This window comes from Canis lupus, chromosome 18 (genome assembly GCF_003254725.2).
Source record: "Canis lupus dingo isolate Sandy chromosome 18, ASM325472v2, whole genome shotgun sequence".
NCBI classification, from domain to species: Eukaryota; Metazoa; Chordata; class Mammalia; order Carnivora; family Canidae; genus Canis; species Canis lupus.
In genome coordinates, this window is record NC_064260.1 from 50,843,133 (window position 1) to 50,866,922 (window position 23,790).

At 49.4% G+C, this 23,790-nt stretch overlaps 1 protein-coding gene across 2 annotated transcripts; it reads right to left on the minus strand.

Annotated features, from left to right (window-relative positions):
* Window positions 1–558: 558 nt before the first annotated feature.
* Window positions 559–6,223, minus strand: NPAS4 (neuronal PAS domain protein 4). 2 transcript variants are annotated; one of them, XM_025446327.3, is made up of 8 exons: window positions 5,863–6,223; window positions 5,019–5,170; window positions 4,743–4,845; window positions 4,366–4,627; window positions 4,075–4,184; window positions 3,609–3,744; window positions 2,055–3,490; window positions 559–1,313 (listed from the first exon to the last, which is right to left on the minus strand). In XM_025446327.3, exons 1-8 carry the CDS (start codon window positions 6,035–6,037, stop codon window positions 1,285–1,287), a joined length of 2,403 nt encoding a protein of 800 aa, XP_025302112.3. In that variant the 5' UTR covers window positions 6,038–6,223; the 3' UTR covers window positions 559–1,284. The 2 variants fall into 2 exon arrangements, with proteins under 2 accessions (XP_025302112.3, XP_048952828.1); XM_049096871.1 differs by lacking the exons at window positions 4,075–4,184; window positions 4,743–4,845; window positions 5,019–5,170; window positions 5,863–6,223 and having other exon boundaries at window positions 4,366–4,537.
* Between the last annotated feature and the right edge of the window lie 17,567 nt (window positions 6,224–23,790).

Genomic DNA, 23,790 nt, shown 5'->3' on the forward strand with positions numbered 1-23,790 from the left:
TGAAATGGTGCTAATATTGCCTGTCTAGAGGCTCTGTTATAGTGAACAAGGGACGTTTGTCCACTGATAACCCCATGCAGAGATAACGCAGATGGTTATCACTTCCAATGAGAAGATGCAGGGCCCCAAAGGGAAATTCCTTTCCTGAAGAACCAGGCTGAAGACAGACTCATGTTCTAAAACTTCAAACCCACATCCAGGAAAATGCCAAGTCGAATTCCTTGCCCATCCCCAGGCCCTTCTGCCCTCTCCTGCATTGTGAGTACTGCAAGCCTGGAGCAGGAAGGAGATTCCAATACCCTCAAATATTTTTATGCCAGAGCATCTTGAAGGCAAGAGGCAGCATCTGTTTTGGCTCCAGACTCTCCGGCTTCTAGCACAGAGTGGGCCCACCATGCACATTTGTGTTGAGTGCAGGAATGAATGAGTATGTGAGTGAATGAAGAAACTCCAGGGCTCCAGACTTTGTCTCCTGACTCGCAGGCTCCCATCTGGGCCTCCCAACCTTCTCAGATCCCCCCATTCTTCTCTTTTCACAGCAGTGCACAACACCAGTGGTACCAAAAAGGCAAACTGGACTTTATTATAAAGTTGGCTACAAAGTCACCGCAGCACCACGAAGTGGCCACCTGGGCAGGCCCAGGCAGTCTGGCAGCCGGGTGAGTCCCGCACCAGGTACACGCACTCGTGCAAGCACACGTGTGACAGCGGCAGGTCTGCCTTCCTCCATCGGAAAGGAACGTAGCGTCTCTTCGCGCCCCCCACCCCAGGCGCGGGGCGCAAAAGTCACAAGAAGGGCCGCCAGGGCGGCAGAGTCCATCGGAATTGAAATCCCGTTACTGGTGTGTAGAGAATTCTACGTGGGTGTCAAGAGCCCCTTAGGGCACAGGCTGGCCCAGGTGGGCTCTGCCTTTCCCCCACCAAGGCCCAGGGGTGGCTTGGCCCCCAGGAGTGGAGAACTGGCCCAGGCCCATGGGGGTAGTGCGGGGGGTGGGGAAGTGAGACTCCCCCATTCTCCGCTTGAAATCCCATTCAAGGAAACTCACTACGAGTGAATACAGATTGAAATGGAAACTGGGATTGCTTGAAGTCTCTAAATTTTAAAAAGAAGCTCCCCTCCCTTGCCCTCCCACCTCCCCCCCGCCAAATCCTGCAGGGCTTGGGGAATCAGATATATCCCCCTTTGGCCCCCAGAATCCCCCCAACAGTCCCGGGGGGGTGGAGAGCGGCTCCACGTCTTGATGACAATATGCCATACTTGACGACGTTAAGTCACAGACTTATTCAAAACGTTGGTTCCCCTCCACTTCCATCTGCAGAGAGAGAGAGAAAGAGAGAGAGAGAGAGAGAGAGAGAGAGAGAGAGAGAGAGAGAAGACAGTCAGTAAGGAAAGATAGGTTGAGGACATGGCACACTGTTGGCACATAGTATGGGCTTCAAATCTGTTGGTCCAATGACTGAGTGATCAGCAAGATTAGGGAGCAGTTTAGGTAGATGGAGTGAAATTATGACTATAGTTTTGGATAAGATAAAGCCATGAGCAAGAAGCCTCCAATGGGCCAGGGGCTGAGTTTCACTTTCTTTCTTTCCCAAACTCCTAAAAAACTCTTGCTCTGTTTTTTCTTTAGGGTGCAAGAATACTGAGATAGAACTCTAATGCCTCTTCCAACAATTTGTTGTGTGACTTTAGGCAAGTTTCTTTAACTCTGGGACTTTGATTTTCTTCATTTATGAAATGGGTGGTGATGGCTGATCTAGGTCCCTCATAGGGTTAAGAAGCACAAACCATCATCCAAGGATTCTCTTGTACTTTATGCCACATCCCTGAGCCTGCCTTCTAGGCCTGCTTGTCCAGAACATCTATGCTAAGTTGTTGTTGTTGTTGTTTTTTTTCTTTTTTACTAGTTCTTATCCTCACTGCTACCCTGGGCAGCAGGTGTTGTTAACTCATTAATAAAATTAAGGTACAGAAAGGGGAATTTACTCATCTAATCCCACAGCATCTTGTTGTCAGGACAGGGACTTAAGTTCCTGAACATTTTGGCTGGACTCACCTTCATGGAAGCTGTCTTGAACTTGGCTCTGGAGTTGATGCAACTCATCAGTAAACCCATCATAGGGGAATGCTGAGACACCTGTCTCAAAGGCGGTTTCATATGTGGCCAGGTCCTCCAGGAAGCTGTGGTCTTCTGGGGACAGGTTGTTGCAAGGCGATGAGGCCCCTCCTGGGACCGCTGCCTCAGGATCCCCTGAACTCCATTCCCCATTGGGGTCTGGAGTAGAGAGATCCATGAAGATGTCTTCCACGGGCGTCTCTTCCAGGAATATGTTATCAGGATCAGCCAGGAAATCCAGCTCCTGGCATTTCCAGGGTTTCAGGTCCAGGCTGAGCACAGGGGGACCAGCCCCTGGCAGGGACAGGTTGGAGTCCAGGGGCTCCAGACCTCCAAGTGGCTCCAGCCCGCCCATACCAGCCTCAGCTGAGAAGGGCCTGTCCATGCCCTGTGCCAACTGGCTGATCTGCTGGATGAGGCGGTCTATTTCATTCTGTTCCTTCTCAGAGTAGTGGAAGAAACTCTGCTTGACTGGAGAGGCCTCAGGTGTAAGCAGGCCTTCGGGCACCAGAGGGACATCCACAGAGAGGGGGCCCCGCAGCTGGGCTAGGGCCAGGAGCGTGCAGTCCCCATTACCAGGGCTGCTAGGACTTGGGGGCAACTTCTCATAGAGAAAACTGCATCCCTCCTGGGTGAAGTAAGTCTTGGTGGGATTGGGACTCAGTTGCTCTGGGAAAGTTTGGCTGGGGCTGTTGAGGTGTGCTTGGAATGCTGTGCTGGGAGGAGTCAGTTGCTCATGGGCAGGGCTGCCCAGAGCCTCTGGGAAGGTGGCAGTGCTTGGAAGCAGCTGGTCTGGGAAGGTAGAAGTGCAGGGAGTCAATTGATCTTCATAGCTTCTGGCTGAGGTTTCGGTCAGCTGGCCTTGAAGTGGGCTAGTCAGTGGATCTGGGAAGGTTGCACTGCTGGGCGTCAGTTGATCAGAAAAGGTTGCGGTGCTTGGAGTCAGCTGTTCTTGGAGAGAGCTGGATGGAGTAGACAAGTGGGTCTGGAAGGGCTCATGGAGGCTAAAGAGGAAGGCACAGCCTCCTGGCTGGTGGGGTGTGTAGGGTGGGGTGCACACAAGATCCTTGCTCAGCTCTGCTTGAAGAGAAGGCTCAGAGCCAGATGGGAATGCCAGGTAACTAAATCCAAGCTCTTTTTGAGACTGGGGTAGCTCTTCTGATGTTGAGGCAGCACCCAGCTCTGGAGCACTAGGGAAATTGGTGCTTCTGGTAGCCCCCAGGGCTGGGGTGAAGAGTGGGTTGGGGCTGGAGCAATGCTCTTGGGAGAGGATGTTCTCAGGGAATGAGGGCAGCATGGTTGGGGTGCCCAGGACATAGGCTGCCTGGGTGTTCTCAGAGTTCAGCTGCTGGCGGAGGCTCCAGGCTTCCGTGTCACTGGAGAGAAGAGAAGAGGCAGATGGTCAGGGTCTGAGGTCTTTCCCAGAGAAGTTCCCCAATTTTTATCTCTTCTATGTCCACCTCAGCTGCCCTCCAAGCCTGTATTGCATCTCACCTGATTGGATAGTTATTAGCAGTAATGGGGCCCTCTGGACCTTCTGAGTATAACAGGCAATAAATCCATGCCCAGCCTCCAGGCTTGGCCTGCAGTCTCACGACCATCTCTGCCTGAATATCTCCACTCTCAGCCACTGAAGGGAAAGAAGAGACACAGAGTTAGGATGTCCATCAGGTAACCACTTAAACTCCCTCCTTGCTGACCTGTCCACTGAATAGGGGTATCGATGACATCTCTATTTCTGACTACCCTAACCTGCACCACTCAGCTCACCACTTAGAGTCCCCCAGTTCTGATTCTATTCTCACTCTGACTCCTCACCCTAACATTAACCCTATAGTATCCAAAATTGTTGGCCTCTGGTATCTCCCCAGCATAAGTCTTGACCACAGCCCTTCTTGGTTGGGTCTCCCATGACCTTTCCCAGCTCCCTGTCTTGTCCCCAGCCTCTCTGGACACTCACACAGGCGGTAGTGTTGAGCAGAAGCGTGGGCCAGGTCCTCAGGGTGCAGAAGTCCATACCATGATTTACAGAGCAGTTCACTGCGCTCAAAGCCCAGGTAGATTAGGACACTGGGAAGGTGGAAAGGGTGAGGTCAGCTTTCTGTTTTTCTTGCTTTATACCCAGGAATCTCACTCCCTCCCAGGTCCTCTGCCCCCTTAAACCCCATTATCCCTGCCCCTGACTCCAGAATCTAGGGTCCCCTTATCTCTGGCTTGCCTCTCTCCTGGAGTCTGAATGCTCTGGGCTTACCTCTCAGAGATGTCCAGTAGGGCCAGGTCCTTAGCATGACGGCTCTGGAACATGGCCAGGAAGAGTGAGGCCGGGCCAGGGCCAGGGCCAGGGCGAGGTCTTGGCTCCAATGGGGCACAGAAAGCTGTGAAAACAGGGTTTCCTGCCCAGTAGGCCCCAGGTGGATGAGCATGGAATCGGCCTCGAATAAGCACCAGTTTGTTGCCTGCACTCTGGCGCCTGAGGGACTTGGAGGTGTTGAAGCGACAGCGGAAGAGACGATCTAAGTAAATGAAGAGAAAAACTGATAAGAGAGTGGATAGTTGAGAGAGAGCAGGTGGGGAGGAGCAGAGAAGCAGGAAGGAGATTTGATTGAGGGAGGGAGAGGGAGTTCTTACCAGTGTCCAGGGCAGAGGGCAGGGTGAGTTGCTGGCGCACAGTTAGGTGGTCAGCTGGGTCAATGATGTCGTAGATACTGTCACCCTGGGCAACCAGGTCCACCTGGAGAAAGATGAAGAGATGAGACGACATTTAGTGAAGGCAGCAATCCCTGGTACATAGCATCTGTCAGGGCTCCACCCCCCTCCTCAGTAATTTTCAGATTCTCAAAAGTGGAAAGCTCATTGTATCCCCTATGTGCCCCAGCCCAAACTGAGAGGAACCTCACCACTCACCATGGAATGGCCCAGATGTTCGCTCACACTCTCAGACAGATATAGCAGCTTGCCCTCAGCTGTGAACACAAGTAGAAATCCAGGTAGTGCTGCCACTATGTCTTCAAGCTCTTGAGATGAGAGAAGCCCTGTGGGGCCCGCCAGAGGAGTGCCTGCAGAGTAAGAAGACATGGTGTGTCAGGAGTAAAACTGGGAGGCAAAGCATAAATGGACTGAGTTTCAGAAAATCCAGAAGAATTTCTCATGAACCTACCTCTGCACACACCTGTTGACCCACTGCCCACAGCTCTTGCCCAGGGAACCTGTTGCTGGATCACCCTAGCCAGAGAGCCCTTTGAATTCTAAGTCAGGGCCCCGAATTTCAGACCCACGGACAGCGCTTAAAAGCCGGCGGGGCGCTCAGCACCGCGGGCAGCGCCTAGCAATCAGGTGGTGCTGTCAGCACCGTGGACAGCGCTCCAAAGTCTGCAGAGGAGCCTCCTCTCAGTATAGAGAATAGTGGATGCATTTGCCCGGTTTTTGGGGACTCCATCCTTGCAACTTCCCGGGCTTCCCTCCCCGGTCTTCTGGAGAGCCTCTGCGCTTGTGGGAACTAGGGCCATTCTGTCCTGGCTCTCCTCCTCCCATAAGTCTGGGACCGGGGACACTATCCAGGCTCTTACCCTCATCCAGAACTAAGGTGAGATCTGAATAGAGTCCATGAGGAAAAGTAGGAAGTCCTGAGAGTTCCCCAAGTCTCCCTTCTCTGCCCGGCTTGTCGCCACACTGCCCTAGACATGCAGCAGTCCCCGTGGGTTCCCTCAGCTCCACTGCCTCTGGTTTCCAGCGGCCCCAGTTTGCTCACCTCCAGCGAAGAAGACGCCCTTGCGAGTGTAGATGCAAGCAAGACTCATAATGTGCAGGTAGGACAGCCGGACCTTGTCTGCTTCGGCCAGAGGCAGCAGCTCCTTGAGGTTCCGGATCTCAGCGTTGATCTGGTCGCGGCGCGCCTTGGAGGCGCCCTTGGTGGAGCGGTACATGACTAGCGGCTGCAGAGCTCCAGCCCCGGTGCTCCGAACACCTGCGTTCCCGTCCCGACGCACCGGTGGCTTCCTTCTTGCTTCCCCGTCTCTCGCTCAGGCTCTCTCTCTCTCCTCTCTCCTCTCCTGGGCTCCGCTCGGCTGCGCTGCCCCCGTCGCCTGCCTCGTTCCGCCTTATATAGCTCCTGCTAGGCGTGGGGGGCTCGCTTTAGAGAAAGGGGGGGCGGGAAAGCAGGAGGCTGGGCTAAGCAAGCTGCAGCGGGAGCCACTGGCTGGGGAGGGGGGAGCGCTCCTCCTCCCTCCCTAGCTCCCGACGTCATCCCATGACGTAGAATGAGAGCGGGAGGGGGGACGGGAGGAGGGGGAGAACAGAGGCTGCGGAGGGGGCCGCGCCTGGCGGCAGCTGAGCCAAAAAACAGGCGCTGCGTTAGGGAAGCCTGAAAGGGGGGTGCAGGGACCCAGGGGTCCAAATGCGCTCAGCTGGGGGAAGGGACAGGGCAAGGGTTAAGGTGGTCTGAAGCCCCTGGGAGGAGAGTCTGTAGAGAGGAGGGAGGGTCTGTTTCCAACATCGATTTTTCTAAAGAGATAAGGAAATGGGGGAGGAGCTGGGTAGTCTACAAATCCCTCCTTGCTATTTGCCAGATAAAGGTCACGTTCATTAGTGGGGGAAGGACCTTCCTTGGCCTCCACAGGAGAGGTCGCAGCTGGGGTTTCTCTCTAGGGATTACTCAATCTGGGATTCCCATAGTCACTTTCAAAGAACAAATCTCCTCCCCCCACCCTTTGGAAACCCGGTTCTTGGCATTTAGCAGGGGGCATTACATGGAAGTCTAAGTCTCTAGAGTGAGGTGAAAAGGGGGTCCTGAAGGAGAGGGACCAGCTGAAGTTGGCCTTGGTTCTATTTTCCCACAGCCAGAAATAGGAACACCAACACCAACGCTGTAGTCTGCAATGATTTTCAGTTCCCTGTCAATTAATTAACTGCAGCCACTAACAGGGGAAACTGAGGCAGGGTCCCAGGGCACCATGAGGATCTGGGTCTGCACCTAAGTATCCCTTCCCCCATCCGTTGCCAGCCCCCAAAGCGAGCAGTTCCCTCCGCCCAACTGCAAGCCTCGGTCTCCCGGCGGGCCGGGGGCGGGGGCGGGGCCGGGGGAATCCCAGCTCCATATTAGGACAGGAATCCTCCGGCGGCTGCCGCGGCGGCGGCGGGCGGGGCCTGCCTGCCTCCGCAACGCTCCGGAGGGCTCCCCCCCGTCTCTGGCAGGGAAGATGGGGAGGCAGCAAAGAAATGAGGGGGCCGGCTGGACCCTTCGAGATCCCCGCACCTGCCAGGGACGCCGTAACTCCGTCAGGCTGTCCTCCATATCCCCCTCCAACCCCCTCCCCATCTTCAGTGCTAGGATTTCTTGTTCTGTCTCTCAACCTTCATTTCTCCACATTCTCCTCCCTCGGTCCAACTAGTTTCTGAATCTCACTGTCTGCTTGTGATCTATCTCAGCTTTGTGCGCCCCCTCCCCGCCACCCCCTCCCCAAAAAATGACCCCCTTCTGCTCTCTTGAGACTTTCTTCCTTTCTTCATCAGTTTTGTCTCCACATCATATCACCTCTGCCCCTTCCCCTTCTTTTTTCTCTTTTCAGTACAGATGATTACTATCTACAGGGGCTGAGGGGCGCCTTTCTTTGCCCCAGAATCCCATAAAAGGAGAAGGAAGTGGTCTAGGGGACATTTTTATGTGAAATCTTATTTGGTAGAGTAAGGATCTATGTGAAATCACTAAGAGGCTGAAAATGAGACCACTTAAAAATTGGAGGAGAGGGATTGACCTTATCATACAAAGTCACATAGGAATGGTGAGGATAAATTGACCCCAAGAAGCAAAATTTGGGGTCAAGGAACTACTAATCCCCATGGGAAAATGTGATGCAAGAGAGGCAGAATGGGAGCAGAAGACAGATGAAGAGAAGGGTGTCTCAGAAGAGGATGTCTGGGCATCCATGCTGACCTCTTGAGCCATTTTGGCAGAGGTTGGGGCCATCTCCATCAACCATCCTGTGTTCAGTGGCACAACTGAGATGAGGGAAAAGGTGTGTATGTCTGTCTGCCACTATCTCTAACCCTATTTATCTCGATTACAGAGAATCATTCCTTCAGGAAGTATGTCTCTGTTCCACTTTCATCTCTATCTGACCCCTGATGTAACACCCTCCCCCCCCCCCAAACTTCTGTTTGGACAACCCCTTGATCTTTGGACCTTATTATTGTATGAAAATCCAGGGCAGCGTTCCTGTTTTCTTCACCCACTGATGCCTTAGCCTTGGCTGGAAGACAACCTTAGTATTCCTTCCTATGATAAGAACCATCTGTTCATCAGGTCCAGCCAATCTCCAGCCCCGCTGAACAGAGCCGCCTGTGAAAGAATGGGGCACTGACCACTGTCCATGGTTCTGAAAGATCACACTGAAAGTAATTTGGCCATGGTCTGCCTAGACACTAAAGTAGAGCTTGAGTTCACACAGGCCTGAGAGTGAGGCCCCAGTTAGCTGTCCACTTCTCCTCTGAGGATGAATATGAGAGGGTCTCTTAGGGGCCCAAGGTTTCTGAGCTGGAGGAGTAAAATAAGCATGAGAGAAGAACTAGCTCAAGAGAACCCTTGCATTTTTCCAGAAGAATGGGTGGGTGGGGGGGAGGCCCTCTGGAAGGAAAGAAGGGTCTAGAAAGGGACAGGGAGGGGAAGAAAAGGGCTCATCCTAGTTCGCCCACTCTGATTCAAGTTGAGAAGCTCTGTATGTCCCAATGTCTCCTCTCCCTAGGCCAGCTCCCACTCCCCTTGCCTCCCACCTCCGTGAAGCTATATTTAACTGTGCAGAACCAAAAATAGCTTGGCAGCAGCTTCAGGCCGTGGGAGAGGAGCTATTTATATCATCAGTGACGGTTCCAAAATAGCAAGCAGGAGGAGGGGGGCGGCTGGCACGCTAGAGAGCTCCTGGCCGCTGCTAAAAATACTGGCAGTGTGAGTCATCTTGGCCTGGCTGAGTCACCCCACTCTCCCTCCTACCGAATCGGCAGGCAGCAGCAGCAGAACAGAACAAGCTAAGAATTGGAAGCTTGAGATGGGGGAGGTATCAGAGCCCATTGGCTATGGGAAAATGGGCAAGAAGTGAATTGAAAGAGGGGCTTTGGCTGGGGTGCCTGGGTGGCTCAGTCAATTGAGCATCTAACTCTTGATCTCAGCTCAGGTCTTGATCTCAGCATCATGAGTTTGAGCCCCACATTGGGCCTCATACTGGGTGTGGAATCCACTTTTAAAAATGAGGGGCTTTAAAAAATAAGAGGCTTTGGGGGTGAATGTGTAGAAAGAATGGGGGAACAGAAGCCACCCAGCTAAATCCACTGGGTGAGCCTGCAGTATTCTCAGCTATGCATGGCTGTTTAGGGATGCTTGGGCCATTGAAAGAGGGAGCCAGACTAAGGACATGCATATGTCTGTCTGTCCATTTGGCTGTGACTGTATTTGTATTTCTGTGTCTGTTTGCATGTGTCTTTGTAGCTGTATGTCTGTATCTCTGCATATCTATGCATTTGCCTATGCCTGCACCTATGTCTGTCTTTGTAAAAAATGTCTACCACTTCCTGTGTTGTGTGTAGTTCTATGTTTGTGTATATGTTTATGTTTGCAACTTTCTGTGTGCCTCCCTGTCCATGTATGTGTTTGTGTTTATGTGTGAGTTTGCTCTGTGTCTTTTGTTTTCAGCACCCAATGGAGAATATGAATTTGCATGCATCTCCAGCCTCAATGCACCTTCTGTTACCCTCTCTGATATCACTCGCTGGACTCTTGCACAACCTATCCTTTACCTCTCTCCATCAGGATCTTCCTTTCCTCCCAACCCTTGACCCTTTCACCATTTGTGATCTGTGTTGCATGCAATCTCTAGTAAAAAGATGGAGGAAGGGAGCCCCATATGACCTCTCTCTTTTCTCTTGAATTATCCTGAATCCTCCCTGGCCTGCAGGAGTAAGTGGTTTTCCATCGCTCCATATTTGGGGAGCTGAGGGAAGAGAAGGGCTTTCTTTAGTTCTAAAAAAAATTTCCTGGTGTGGGCACAAGCATGCGCAGCGCGCACACACACACATACACACACAACTGAGAGAGAGAATGAGAGAGAAAAAAATATCAAGGTCCCTTCTTTACTGAGACAAGCTCTTTGCATCTGTTGCCATGGCAACCCGCCCACTCCTTCCCCGAAAAATCACCAAGAAGAGGTGATGGCATTGAGGACGGATTGGCTGATTTCTTTCTTTATTATTTTTTTCCGAAAAAGGTCTTTTTATAGCAAGAACAGGCCGTGAGATCCCCTGCCTCTGTCTTGCATAGCTTTACTGGGGACCTAGAGAGACATCACCCCTCAACCACTCTCAAAAAGAATGTGTATCTTTTCCAGAGATTTTGGGGATGATGGCCTCCTGAGAGGGAGATGGAAGGTGATTGGGGTGGGGGGTCTGCTTCTTTAAAAAAGCATGGAGACTCCTGGTTGGAGCTGCTTTTCCAGATACTTGGGGCAAGGATCTTTCTTGACAGAAGGGTGTTGAAGTGTATCCTGTCTTGCCCCAGACAAATGTGTTTATGATGAGGAGAAAGAGAGAGGAAGGGAAAGAAGGGGGAGAAAAGGAGGGAGTAGGAGGAAGAGAATCACTTTATGGTTCTTCAGAGCAGATGACAATGCTTAAGGATGCAAGATCTCAGTGGTGGTCAGACCAGACAGGTAGATGAGATAGATGGCTAAAGAAAGATCCATTAATGCAATTGATGGCTCTGTGACTTACCACCAGATTATAGCTATGGCTAATTGACATGCACCCCAGGGAAGCTGGGGCCATAAGTAAATGATCTGGAGAGCACTGAAGCTCACCTTTCCTAACTTTGAGTTTCAAAGTCCTCCTCTAAAGCCTGGCAACCAGCCACTGCAGCCACATCACTTTCTCAAGTGAACTGTAGCCTCCTGCCAAATGACTGGATGGTGGAAAAGAAGGGATTCCTCATTTCCTCCTGTGCTTGGCTTGCTACAGAAATGGGGTCACTTGAGGCTGGAAGTTGGAAAGCCAGGCTAAGAATCTGATTCTAGAGAGAGACATCTCTTCCTTCCAGTGGACTGCTGCCACCCTTAGCAGGGAAGGTATGGCCTTGGGAGGGGACTTAGCTCTGCTTGAAGTGATGGAACAGAGAGATGGAAAGACTCAAGATTTGCTTTGACCTGCTAGATTGATTCTCATGGCAAATCTGCCTGTTATTGTTATAGTCATTTGGCAGATGGTGAAACTGAGGATCAGAGATAGACAATGATTTACCCAAAGTCACACAGCAAGTCATTGGTGATTCTGGGCCTTAATCCTAGTTCCTGCTCCCCATATCTTTCTCTTGCACCATAGGGTACTGCCAGGTACTGCAGACCCTGGCCAGCATGCCAAATCTGGCCCACTGAATGTTTTCATAAATAAAGTTTTACCAGCACACAGCTACCTCCATTTGTTTATGTATTGTCTATGGCTGTTTTCACCTTACAATGGTAGGGTTGAGCAGTCACAACAGAGACAATATGGCTTGAAAACCCTAAAATACTTACAAACTGACCCTTTGCAGAGAAAGTTTTCCATCTTTTAGAGTAGGATGAGTTCACACTAGGAATATCTCCACGTGTCTCTCTCTTTCTCAGCCAGAAGCTCTCTGGGCCCAGGGCATACCAAGCTGTCATTTTATCTCCCTTTACTCTTCCAAATGCCAGAAAGCAGTATTATCTCAACACTCCTTAAGGGAGGAGAGATTGGGAATCCTCATGGGCTAGGCTCCTTACTAGCTTCTAGCCCCTATGGAGCCTCTCCATGCAGGAGAGATGTTCCACATCCTGTTGCCATGGCAACAAGAGTTGGAGTTGGCAATAAGGAGTCAGGATACTCCATTCCATCTTTATCCTAACCCCAGTCTCAGGACTACAATTTGGGAAGGTTGGGGGTGTCCCATAGTTGGTGATTAAGGTATATTCAGGAGGGCAGAAAGTCCTGGAAAGAAAAAAAATTATGGTCTTATGGGGTCTTAGGCCTCCTAGAGTCTTCAATCTAAGCAACGAGAAGAATTTCTATGCAGCTTCTCAGAGAAGTTTAGTAACTTGCCCAGGGTCACACAGCTAGAATGAGATAATTCCAGAATTAGAAAACAGGTTTCCTGATTTCCACTTCTTCCCATTTTTAAAAAGATTTTATTTATTCATGAGAGACACACAGAGAGAGGCAGAAGACATAGGCAGAGGGTGAAGCAGGCTCCCTGCAAGGAAACTGATGCAGGACTTGATCCCAGGACCTTGGGATCACGACTTGAGACAAAGGCAGACACTCAACCACTGAGCCACTCAGGTGCTCCTACTTCTTTCCATTTTTTATCAGACTGTTCTTTTGAATTCATGGGTCTGAAACCACACCAAAGTTGTCAAACAGATTCCCAAGTATCTCCCCAGTCCCAGGCCTAGGGTTTATCAGTCTGTGGAGTGAAAGCATAATCTTTATGTAGAGCTGGTCTGAGCAATGGCTGTCTTGTCTTCATCTGCATCCTAGCAGCCTGTTTTCTTTCTCTCAAGGCCTTTTCATTATGTGATCACTCCCCCAATCTACTTGCACAGGGAGATATTCAGAACATTTTATCTATTTATGGTTATGAAATCAACAAATCTCATGTGAAGAGGGTACATGCTGGCACCCACACATTGAGACGGTCAGAGCCGGGTGAGTGGGCTGAGCCAAGAAGGTGAGGGACATGGAACCATGCAGTGGGTGGGAATGGAGAGTGTATCCAGGTGGGAAAAGATGAAACTGCTCTAGGCAAGGACCTGGAGGCAGGGCTGAGCAAAGGGGACATAAGTAGTACAATGAAGAGCATGTCAGACCAGCCATGTTCCAAGGAGGGGGGAAAAAATCATCACCTAAAATGCTCTGTGAATGCAGAGCAGGGACTCAACACTCCTGTAAGACCCAAGGGGTAGACAGGAGTTCAGGACACTGGCCTTGCCCTTGAGGAGCTGGATGTATGGAGGAGACAGACCCACCACTGTTCATCTGTTAGTTCAGCCCAGTTTCAGAGTCTTCTCCACCACCTCCACTCCTCCACACAGACTGGTGAGTTCCTCCTGCTCTGCTGGTTCTCTCATTCAGTCCGGGACCCTTTCTCAGTGTCCTCACAGCCTCCCCCATTTCCTCATCAGTGCATTTCTCATCTTGTATTATCATCGCTTGTTTACCTCTCTGTCTCTCCACCAGCATCTCTGTTTGGTCTCCATATTCTCAGCATCTAGCCTAAGACCCAGCCCAGAGCAGGGCCTTGGGTATGTATTTCATTCATGCACACACATCTGAGTGCTGACTTTGTGCCAGGCTCTGTGCTAGGCACTGGAGATGCAATGTGTGGAAACAGGCCTGTTCTTAACTTCGTGGAGCATCCAGGCTGGTGGGAAAGTGAGAACTCCATGAAGCCATTGAAGTCACAGCCATGAAAGACTGCTGGGAAGAAGACAGGCCAGATGTGTGGGGAGAAGCCATATGAGGACTGACTGAGCCCAGGGAGATCAGGATGGTCTCCCTGAGGAGGTGTTATTGAGCTGAGTTGCTGGATGTCTAGTGACTGGCTGGTCAAACTGTGCTGTGCTGTGGGCGGGGTGGGGGGATAGACAGAGGAATGCAATCATAAATGAGATCCCAGACAGGGACAGGTAGCCACAAAAGAAGCCATCACAGCTTGAGGTTGTGTTAACAGGTGTGGGAGTAAAGCTGAAGAAGCCTCGCTAAGGGCAACTGAGCCTTCACCTTGACCAGGCGGCTTGGCTCCTATGCTACGGGCAGGACTGCGAGGGGTCTGTGGGGAAAGAGCCAGTAAGTCCTTTCTGGAAAAGCAGGTGAGTGGGAGGGATCCTGAGGCTCAGAGTGGCAGGAGAGGTTGGGGGTCCAGCAAGGGGCTCTGGGGTGAGATGCCCATGTAGAGTCCCAGCTCCTTCATATTGGGCAAGTGACTTGACTTCTCATGACTCAGTTTACCCATCTGTTAAATAGAGATGTGAGGAGAATAATAGCTCCTACATCAAAGGATTGATTCAAAATTTAAATGAGTTAAGACATTAAAGCACTTGGAATGATGCCTGACACATAAAAGGAGTGCAATCAATGTTGAATGAAGGAATGTTAGTTATCATTTTTTCACCTTTATGAAAAATAGAATATTGAAGAAGGCTCTGAAGAAATGGCATGTGCTGCTTGGGGAGATAGCATGGGCTCTGTCCCCGTCACTGTAGAAACAGAACCTGGGCACCCACTTTTTGTAAGCTTGGCCCAACCTGATCTCAGAGCACCAAAAGGGCTGGGCCGGGTTAGGGGCTATAGTAGTTCCAAAGAAAAAGACAAAGATGACAGGTGGGGGCCTTGGAAGGTTGAGGGATGACACAAAATTATCCTGGGAACTCTGGCCTGGGTCCTAGGATTATCCCTCCCTGGGTACCACTGGCTTCCACAGTACTCAGCAAGTCCAGGGATGGAGGTCCAATGAACCCTTTCAGTGCTCAGTGACTGAGCTCCCCTTGCCATTTTTCTAGAAGCCAATCTAACTAAGTTCTTCCTCAACTTAAAATACTCCTGGTTTCTATTAGTACCAATCATCCAAAATTCCTCCTGGCTCCCTTTTTCTTTGCCCCTAGGTCTCTCAGCCACCATAGGCACTAGCTTCAAGGATCTCCTTGTTGTCACCTGAACACACCTTGCAACATGAGAGTTCATGGATGCAGCACTTCCCTGCACTTTGTATGCCTAATGTGTGCATTACCTCACTCAAACCTCATGGCAACCCTGTGACATGTGGGCTTTTATTATTCCCACTGGCCCTGGGCTCAGGAGAGAGGAAGTCTGCAAGGAATGGTCCACAGGATCCCAGGAAAGACCAATGGGGCTCAAAGCTGGGGTGATCATAGGAAAGCATGAGGCCTGGAACTGGCCAGTGACAGAAGGAAAGCCCAAGGAGCAAGCAAGAAGAGACTCCCAAGAGCAGGGGGAATGATGGTCTCCCATCCCTGGAAATACTTGACCTGAAGACAGCTGGTTGAATCATGGCAGGGAGTAGTGGCAATTATGGCCTGTTGATGGAGCAGATTCCAGAAGCAGGAAAATATGAACTTTGAGCAAATGGGGAGGGAACACCAGGAAGCTTTAGATGAAAGGACCATCCAGCTGAAGAGAAAGCTCTTGAATCACCTAGCATAGACAAGGGATGAGCTGGAAGAGCCTTCTGTCAAGGATTGTCAAGGTTCTGGAGAATTGGAGGTGGACTCAGCCTAGATCTCAGTTGGTTGTGTTTGATGCAGGGGAGAGTCCTGGACAGGAGACAGATTCTGGTTGTAGCCTACCACCAGCCTACTTGGGTGTTATGCAAGCTCCTTCCCCTCTCTGGGCTCAGTTTCCCTGTTCGCAAACTTGCAGTGACAGTGGATTGGACCACTTGGCCTGGAAGGGACCTCCCATCTTTGGCATTTTGAGCATCTTTGGGCCCAGGGCCCAGCTGGCCAGTGCCCCTCAGGCTTGGAGGTTGAATGCTGCTCCCCTGAGACCCAGTTTCAGGTGGGAAGAGCCCATGTGCCTAGTGTAGGGTCTGGGTGGGCCTGAAGTCTCCTAGATGACCAAGTTTTTAGCCCTGAATGAGCAAGGCCACCTTGGGCCTTGGAGACATGGCCTGCATGGACATGAGTGGAAGCAAGTACTGGTACTGACCCTGTGGTTTTCCTTCTTCTAATTCAATCCATCAGAGGCTATTCTCATAGGTCTGTGCCAAGTGCACCAGGGACTTACCATTGGAGGAATCCCATAGGCTCCAAGGTGTGTAAAACAGACCCCCAGGTCATCCTCAGGGTGGTCTGCATAGCTCATGGCTGAAGCAACCACTGTCTCCTTATAGTGCTCCTTAGCTCCAGGCTGGTGGGAGGAAAACACCCCAGAAGTGTCCTACAGACTGCCATAGAGGGATGCCACAGCCTGGAAAAATACCACATTTCAGAGAATCCCAGACTCACAGTTGGAGTGGGGGCCCCTTAGTCATCCGTCTTGGGTGATTGAGGCCTAGTACAGAGAATGGAGTGGTCCAAGCAACACGGCTGTTATGTAATAGATGTGGACTTTGAACCAGGTGCCTGGCTCACAGTGTAGTAATCTCTGTGTACCTCTCAAAGGCTGGCTGCTGGGATCAAGATGCAGGGAAAGAGCCCAGGGCAAGAGGCCATGTTCTGGGAACGTGTTCTGGGAACTAGTTCTGGGAACTGACTTGCTGTGTGACCTTGGCAAATAGTGTCTCTCAGAAGGATGTCTCAGTTTCCCCTTCTGTGCATTAAAGGCTTGGCTCTGGCAATGGATACCCCTTGGAAGAGCTGTTCAGGATTTCAGGGCTAACTGCTCCAGAGCAGGAACCTTTCTCCTTTGCCAGACTTGGTGCTCACAGCCAGGCTGGGTCAGGTCCACCTCTGAGTCCTCAGCCCTGGTCCAGAGTAGGGGCCCAGAGATATCTGGGATCTGCACAGTACCTTGGGCATATAGAGTACTTCCCAGCTGTCTTCAGTGAGTTCTGGTCAAACACCGTTGTGGGTGCTACAAGAACAGTGCAGGCATCATCGAGATTGGACAGGGGAGTCCAAAGAGCTGGATCCACATGGCTCTGGGGAGCCTGGCCAGAGCCTACAGGCCATACATCCATCCAGAAACTAACTGGGGCTTGTAAACTGTCTGGAAAAGTTTTGCCCCAGAAAGTTCCAGAGAGCTGGTGAGCTGTAGAAAGCCTTCAATGGAAGCAGACGTTTGCCAAGTAGCAATCTGATTGGTTGGCCATAGAATCAATCCATGGGATCCCGAAGCTTGTCTGGAGTGGTCAACAATCAAGAAAGCCCACCTACGTCTAGACTATCCTGGGGAAGAAGAAGCAGTTGATGCCATGCTGGAAGAGGAGCTGTCTGGCGCTGCTGCTGGTACAGGGCAAGGGCCAGAGGCTGGCACATGGTGCCAGCTATTCTCAAGGTTAAGTAACACAGGATTGACTCTGGCTAGAATAGAAGTCTCCATCAGTGGGCTCTGGCTCGTCGCTCTCCAGGAACATGCCATGTGACCCTGGTCAAGTCACTAGTCTTCCCTGGGCCTCAGTTTCCTTTTCAGTTTAACGAGTAGGCTGGAGAAACTGGTCAGGAGCCTTCCAGCTAAGATCCTAAACCGACCCCAGGCTGAGCCCAAGGAGAAAAAGGCTAAGGCAGGAAGCTGGAGGGGGCGTGGGTCTCCAGGGACCCCGGGGTAGTGAAGTTCTCACCTGGTGTTTTCACTGTGGCCTTGTCCAGAGAGGATCCCCAAACGCGCTAGGCCTGGCATCTTGTGTCCTTCCAAGGCTCCTATGGAAGAAGAGTCTCTCTCCCCTGTTGGACGAAGGAAGAGTGGCACGAGGGGCAAGGCCAGGACCTCCTTTCTCCATGGTTGAAATTTCCCTAAAGTGAGTGGAGGGCGCTAGAATGGGGGTGGGGTATGTGGCGCGAGGGGCTTCCCGGGCCCAGGACCCGCGCAGGGCTCGCGGCTGGGGGCGGGGGCAGCTCCCGGCCTCTAGCGGAGCCGCCACTCCGCCGGTTGCCTTTAAAAGGCGCCAGCGCGCACGCATCAGCAGAAGGGCTGCGGCTCTCTTCCAAAATAGGCAAGAATTGGGAGGCCGCGGGAGACAAACTGCTACCAGCGCAGACGTCACCCGGGGCCTCCCTCCCCCCCACCCCCGCCTGCATCACGTCTCCATGGCAACGGCGTACCGCGGCCGCAGATGAATGAGCTAGAGCTAGGAGAGGACGAGCGCGCAAACGCTCGCTCTTTCAGCACCAGGCTACCCTTGGGGAAGGAGATGCAGACCCGGCGCTAGGAGGAAGGGGGCGCCCTCATATTCAAAAAGACTCCAAAACCCATTCATTACCAAAAGAACCTTTTGTGTCCCGAAAATCCGGAAGCTACGTGGTCCAGAGACCCTCGATCCTTTGATCCAGGGCTTCTCAGGCCTCAGGGTTCCCCTTTTGCCCCCCATTTCCCCTCCCATTCCTCAGGTCTCTGCTCCCCAAACTGCGGAAAAATCAAACATCATTGTGGCTTAGCGCCACCGCGTGGCCAGTGGTGGCGCTGCGTCAGGCGTGCTCGTGACCGGGGTCCCGCCGTCTATGTCGTCCTCTGGTGTTTGCTAGTGGGAAGAGCCTAAAAGATCTCAACAGTCTTCTCAAAAAGGACTCTAATTAACAAGGCATCATTGAAACATTAGTAGGTAACGTTTAGTGACTGCTCTCGATGTGTCTAAACTGCTAAGCGTTTCATTTGAGTCTCACATCAACTCTGCAATTCAGATGATGATGATGGCAGGTGAAAATAACAGACTGAGAGAAGACTCCACCTGCCTAAGATCCCACAAGTGTAAGGGGCAGAACTGCCACCTGAACTTATGACTGTGAATAGCAACTGTGACCCCCTCACTTCCAAATCCATGGTCTCTATCGATCCACCCCAGAGTCTCTTGTGGTAAGCAAGACAACACTTATTAAAATAATTCTCATTTTACAGATAAGGAGACTGACACCCAGAGAAGTGAAATGTTTTGCCCCAAGTTTCAGCAGCTATGGATAGAGTCCAGGTCTCTAGGCCCCTAACCTAGGGATTTTTAGGCAGATAGATAACAGGGAATCCAGCACACCCCTTTGAGACTTTGCCCCTTAGTAACAGACTGAGAAGACAATTCATCCAGGGCTACTCCTCCATTAGCAAATGCTCACGGACAGGAGAAGAGCAGGGACATTCCCTCACCTCCCAGAATTTTAAGAGTTCTTAGGAGCTAGATGCTGCTTATCTGATCCACATACATTTAAAAATGTAAACTGTGAGATACCTGGGTGGCTCAGTGGTTGAGTGTCTGCCTTTGGCTCAGGGCGTGATCCGGATCCCAGCTCCCTGCATGGAGCCCGCTTCTCCCTCTGCCTGTGTCTCTGCCCCCCTCTCTCTCTCTTTGTGTCTCTCATGAATAAATAAATAAATAAAATCTTTTTAAAAATGTAAACTGTGCACTGAATTTTAGTGTCATCTTCTAAGTCTTCCTACTTATGCAGGGCCATTTGTACTTATCTAGTATTGGGCTGAGAAAACGCTTCCTGGCTTCAGCTTGCTGCTCTGAAATTGACTTGCCCTATTTTCCAGTGAATAACTGTTCTCAGGTCTATTGCCTTCTTGTTTTTCCTGCAGAGATGCTGACTCCCTGCCAGGCTCTGGGGGCTGTTGTTAGTTTGTTCTTACTGGTTTGTGTTTTGGAGCTCACGGATATACCTTGTTATCTAGTTTTGTTGCAAAGCTTTGACCATGGGATTTTATTTTATTATATAGTTGCTTTGTTTTAAGTGGAGTTTTTTTTTACTTATTTAATCCATTTATTATATTCAGTTTACTTAAGTGGAGTTTTAAAACCTGTGCTTCCACTGCTGCTGCCTTCCCGGTTTTTTTTTTTTTTTTTTTTTAAATTTTTATTTATTTGTGATAGTCATAGAGAGAGAGAGAGAATGAGGCAGAGACACAGGCAGAGGGAGAAGCAGGCTCCATGCACCGGGAGCCCGACGTGGGATTCGATCCCGGGTCTCCAGGATCACGCCCTGGGCCAAAGGCAGGCACCAAACCGCTGCGCCACCCAGGGATCCCTGCCTTCCCGGTTATTCTTAGCTAGCTCACTTGGGGATGCCAAGGGTTTAAGTGTAAACCATTAAAGGGAATCCAAGGGGCTGGTAGTCACACTTCCGTAAATCTTCAGTCCAAAGGCAATACTGCCAGTGTGGTTTATATCTTTCAGGAATTTACAGTGAACCATCAGCAATGGGCATGTTGTCCCCATTTTGGTGACTTGCTGGATTCTGGACTTCCAGGGCCCATTAATGGCTTTTCTGTCCCCATTCAAGGGGCACCAACTCAGACAACATCTTTCCTTCATCCTGGATGGTTGTGTTATTACCCATGAGCTTGTTAACAGAATTTGCTGTCATTATGGCAATCCTGAAAGGGCTAGAGAAAGCCATGCAGAGATTAGCTTAACCTAGATTTACCCAGATGTGTCCCCAGATAGCTTCTCCTAAATGCTTTTCTACCATTTCCTCCAGTAGGAAATGCTGGAGGGTATTGAGGTGTTCCCTCTTTTTGACCCCAATGTTTATCTCTCAGAGTACATTTACAGTTGCCCACATAGACCCATTATGCCTCCTGACATGAATGTCCTCTGGAACAGCCAGTAACTCCAGGAAGTCTATAAGGTTGAGACAATTTGGAACCAGTTGGTAAATTCCTTATGTACTCACCATTCCACCACTGAATTATAACCATCCATGTGTAATTTCTTATCTGCCCCATATCTGCCCCCAGGTGGCTCTCAGGGGTGTGCCCCACGCCCAAGGTTTTAGTATCATACCAGTGGGTGTGGGATGTGCCCTCTCAGTTGGTTTTCCATAACTGTTCAGCTCTGATTCCTACCAGGAAGAGCCAAGAACCATTTCATGAGCATTTTCAATTGGAACCATATCTAGTAAATTCTTATAAACCAAGCATATCCATGTGGTAAACATAGGCTACTGGTTGAAGATAAATTTTCCACATTATCCCACGGTAGTGAGGCCCATCTTTGTGACATGGTATCCATTCAGATTTGTTAATTCTTGAGGTTCTGTATCAGTTAGCTATTGCTTTATGACAACCTCAAAATACAATAACTTAAAACACTGCAAATTGTATTATTCATTCAAGTCTATCGATCATCTGGGCAGTTCTTATTTTAGATGTATTTGGTTAATATTTTGTGGTCAGATTTAAGTTAGGTAGGCAACTCTATTGATCTTGTATAGGATGTTTCACATATTTTGGGATCAACTGGCTATAGACTGGTCTAGCATAATTTCAAGTGGGACCATTGGGCTCTCCTATACACTGTCTCTCATCCTCCAGCAGCCTAGCCTGGGCTTGCCCACATGGAGATGGCAGGGTTCCTAGAGAGAGGTGGCATACAAAGTCCTTTGAGGCCAAGGCATAGAACATGTGAAGGTAGGGCAAGTCAATTTCAGAAAGTGGCACTGTGCCACTTTCTCCACATTATACTTGGCCAAGCCAGTCATAAGTTCAAGCCAGAGTCAGAGTGAAAGCAGACTACAAAGTTATAGAGAGGCCAACAATTGGGGACATGAATGCAATTACCTTCCACAGACACCATAAGTTTCCCCATGACAGCCAATTATGGTGACAGTGAATTATGCCTGCTTAAACTTTGATTTATAATAGGACTATTGTTCTATATTACATTGCTAGCATTAACATTTACCAGTATATTTTAAACAGGTTCTGAATTTATTAGGCTTCACAGACACCATTCCATAAATAGAAAAATTTGAATCCATAGAACTATTCTATTCATTAACTATTCATTAGCTAGACTGTCACTCCAGGCAACTCACCATCATCCATTTATCCTGCGATAAGCTGCAAGTGAAATAAAACATACCCAAAGTGGCCTAAAATAATGAAATGTATTAACTCACAAACAAGGAAATCAGAGGAAGGGCAGTTAACTTAGAGTTCCAAGGATATCACCAAGGACCCAGGATCAACCCATTTCTCTGTTCTGTCAGATTCAGTATGTGATACATCCTTTGAAAGGAAGAAATTGACTTTAGTGGTTCCAAGCAGTATATTCAGATATAACAACATCCAGAGGAGAAAGAGAGAACAGGTCCTTCTAGTCCTGGATCTTTTTCTTAGAAGAGAGGGAACTCCCTCCCCCCCAACAAAAAATCTCTGGTACTGGATATTTTCCATTTGCACTTCCAGACCCACTTGCCATCTTCTTGAGCTTGCTTCAAGTGCAGGGAGGGTGATCTCTAAGATGGCATCAATGGGTACCTCTGCCCATTTGTTGCCAGGTGATGTGGCCAACAGGAATCATTGGCAAGGAAATAGAAGGATGGAGGAGAGTGAAGTTGAGGTTTTAAAATTTCCTAGCTCCATCTCTGCTGAGTGACCGTGGGCTGGTGGCATTTCTTCATCAAAGACTAAAACCCTGGGACGCCTGGGTGGCTCATTTGGATAAGCATCTGCCTTTGGCTCAGGTCATGATCCCAAGGTCCTGGAATTGAGCCCTGCATCTTTCTTTTTGCTCAATGGGGAGTCTGCTTCTCCCTCTCCCTGTGCCCCTTCCCCTGCTCATGTTCTCTCTCTGTCTCTCTGTCTCTCAAAAACAAAACAAAACAAAACAAACAAAACCCAAAACAAAACAAAAAAACCTGAAGCCCCTGTCAGGCACTTCTCTCCATGCAACCTCCCTCTCTAGGCTCAGGTTGATGTGTGATGGTCCTCTGCTGCTACTAGTCTGACCCTTGTTTTCTCTATACCTACACCTTTGTTTCCCCAGGTTGAGTGCACCATCTGCTTCCATCTCAGGAGCCTGACAGGCAGCCTACCCTACACATCTTTCCCAGTGATTCATTGGCTTGAATTAAATTGCCTATTTCGGAACCAAAACATAATAGGAAGAAACAAGAGTGTAAAATGATTATGAGAAGGTAATAGAAGATTCATAAATGAAATCTAATGTAAGATAATTGGCATTCCCAATGAAAAGATTAGAAAAAAATGCAATAGGAAAAATATTAAAAGATACAGCATTGCACTTTCTGAAATAAGGCTCGTTCTTTATTTATATATAAAAATCCATAGGTTGAAGAAGCATGCATATCCTGGAGGAGGGAGGGGAGGAATTGCATGAAAGAATAGAACAAAGCCTCAGCCTAAAGGTAATAATTTTCATGGATAAGATTCCCATTGGCATTCAATGGGGGGAAAAAACTTGTGATATATACAAGCAGGAAAACCCTAAATTGTCCAGGGCAACCCTGGTGGCTCAGTGGTTTAGCGCTGCCTTCAGCCTGGGGCCTAATTCTGGAGACTGGGGATAGGGTCCTGCATCAGGCTCCCTGCATGGAGACTGCTTCTCCTTATGCCTGTGTCTCTGCCTCTGTGTGTGTGTGTGTGTGTCTCCTCTGTCTCTCATGAATAAATAAAATATTTTAAAAAAACAAAAAGAAAAAAATAAAATAAAAAGGAAAATGTTCTTTATTTTTATTAATTTTTTAAAGTTTTTTTTTTTTTTTTTTTTGGTAATCCCTACACTCAATCTGTGGCTCAAACTCAGGACCCTAAGATCAAGTGTCACGTTTTTCCAGCCGAGCCAGCCAGGTCCTCATGATTTTATTTATTTATTTATTCATTGTTTATTTATTTACTTATAAATCAACAATCAGATGCTTAACTGACTGAGCCACCCAGGCACCCCAATTTTTATTTATTTTTAATTACAGAAATGACACAGGAGAATAAACTGTACCAAACGAGCAAAAGTTCATGGCATAGAAAGTGAAAGTCACCCTTGCATACATTGTTATTCATTCATTCAAGAAATCTGGGTTAGCTGCCCATTCACATATTACTTCCACAATTCATTAGTCTATATACAAAAATGCTGTATACAGTATGCTGTTGACATATTATGGCAATAACATTACCATTTTCCTATAGTTGCATTCTCTTATTCCAAAGAAAATAAAATGAAAATCTTTGTATCACAACATAGACTTTGCATGTACAGAGGGTAACTCAGAGGATGCAG

Coding starts and splice junctions, on each gene's coding strand:
- NPAS4 (XM_025446327.3), bottom strand. CDS start 6,037: ATGTACCGCTCCACCAAGGGCGCCTCCAAGGCGCGCCGCGACCAGATC. Junction 5,171..5,862: donor GGGCGTCTTCTTCGCTGGAG/GTGAGCAAACTG, acceptor CTTACTCTGCAG/GCACTCCTCTGGCGGGCCCC. Junction 3,491..3,608: donor GCTAATAACTATCCAATCAG/GTGAGATGCAAT, acceptor TCTTCTCTCCAG/TGACACGGAAGCCTGGAGCC.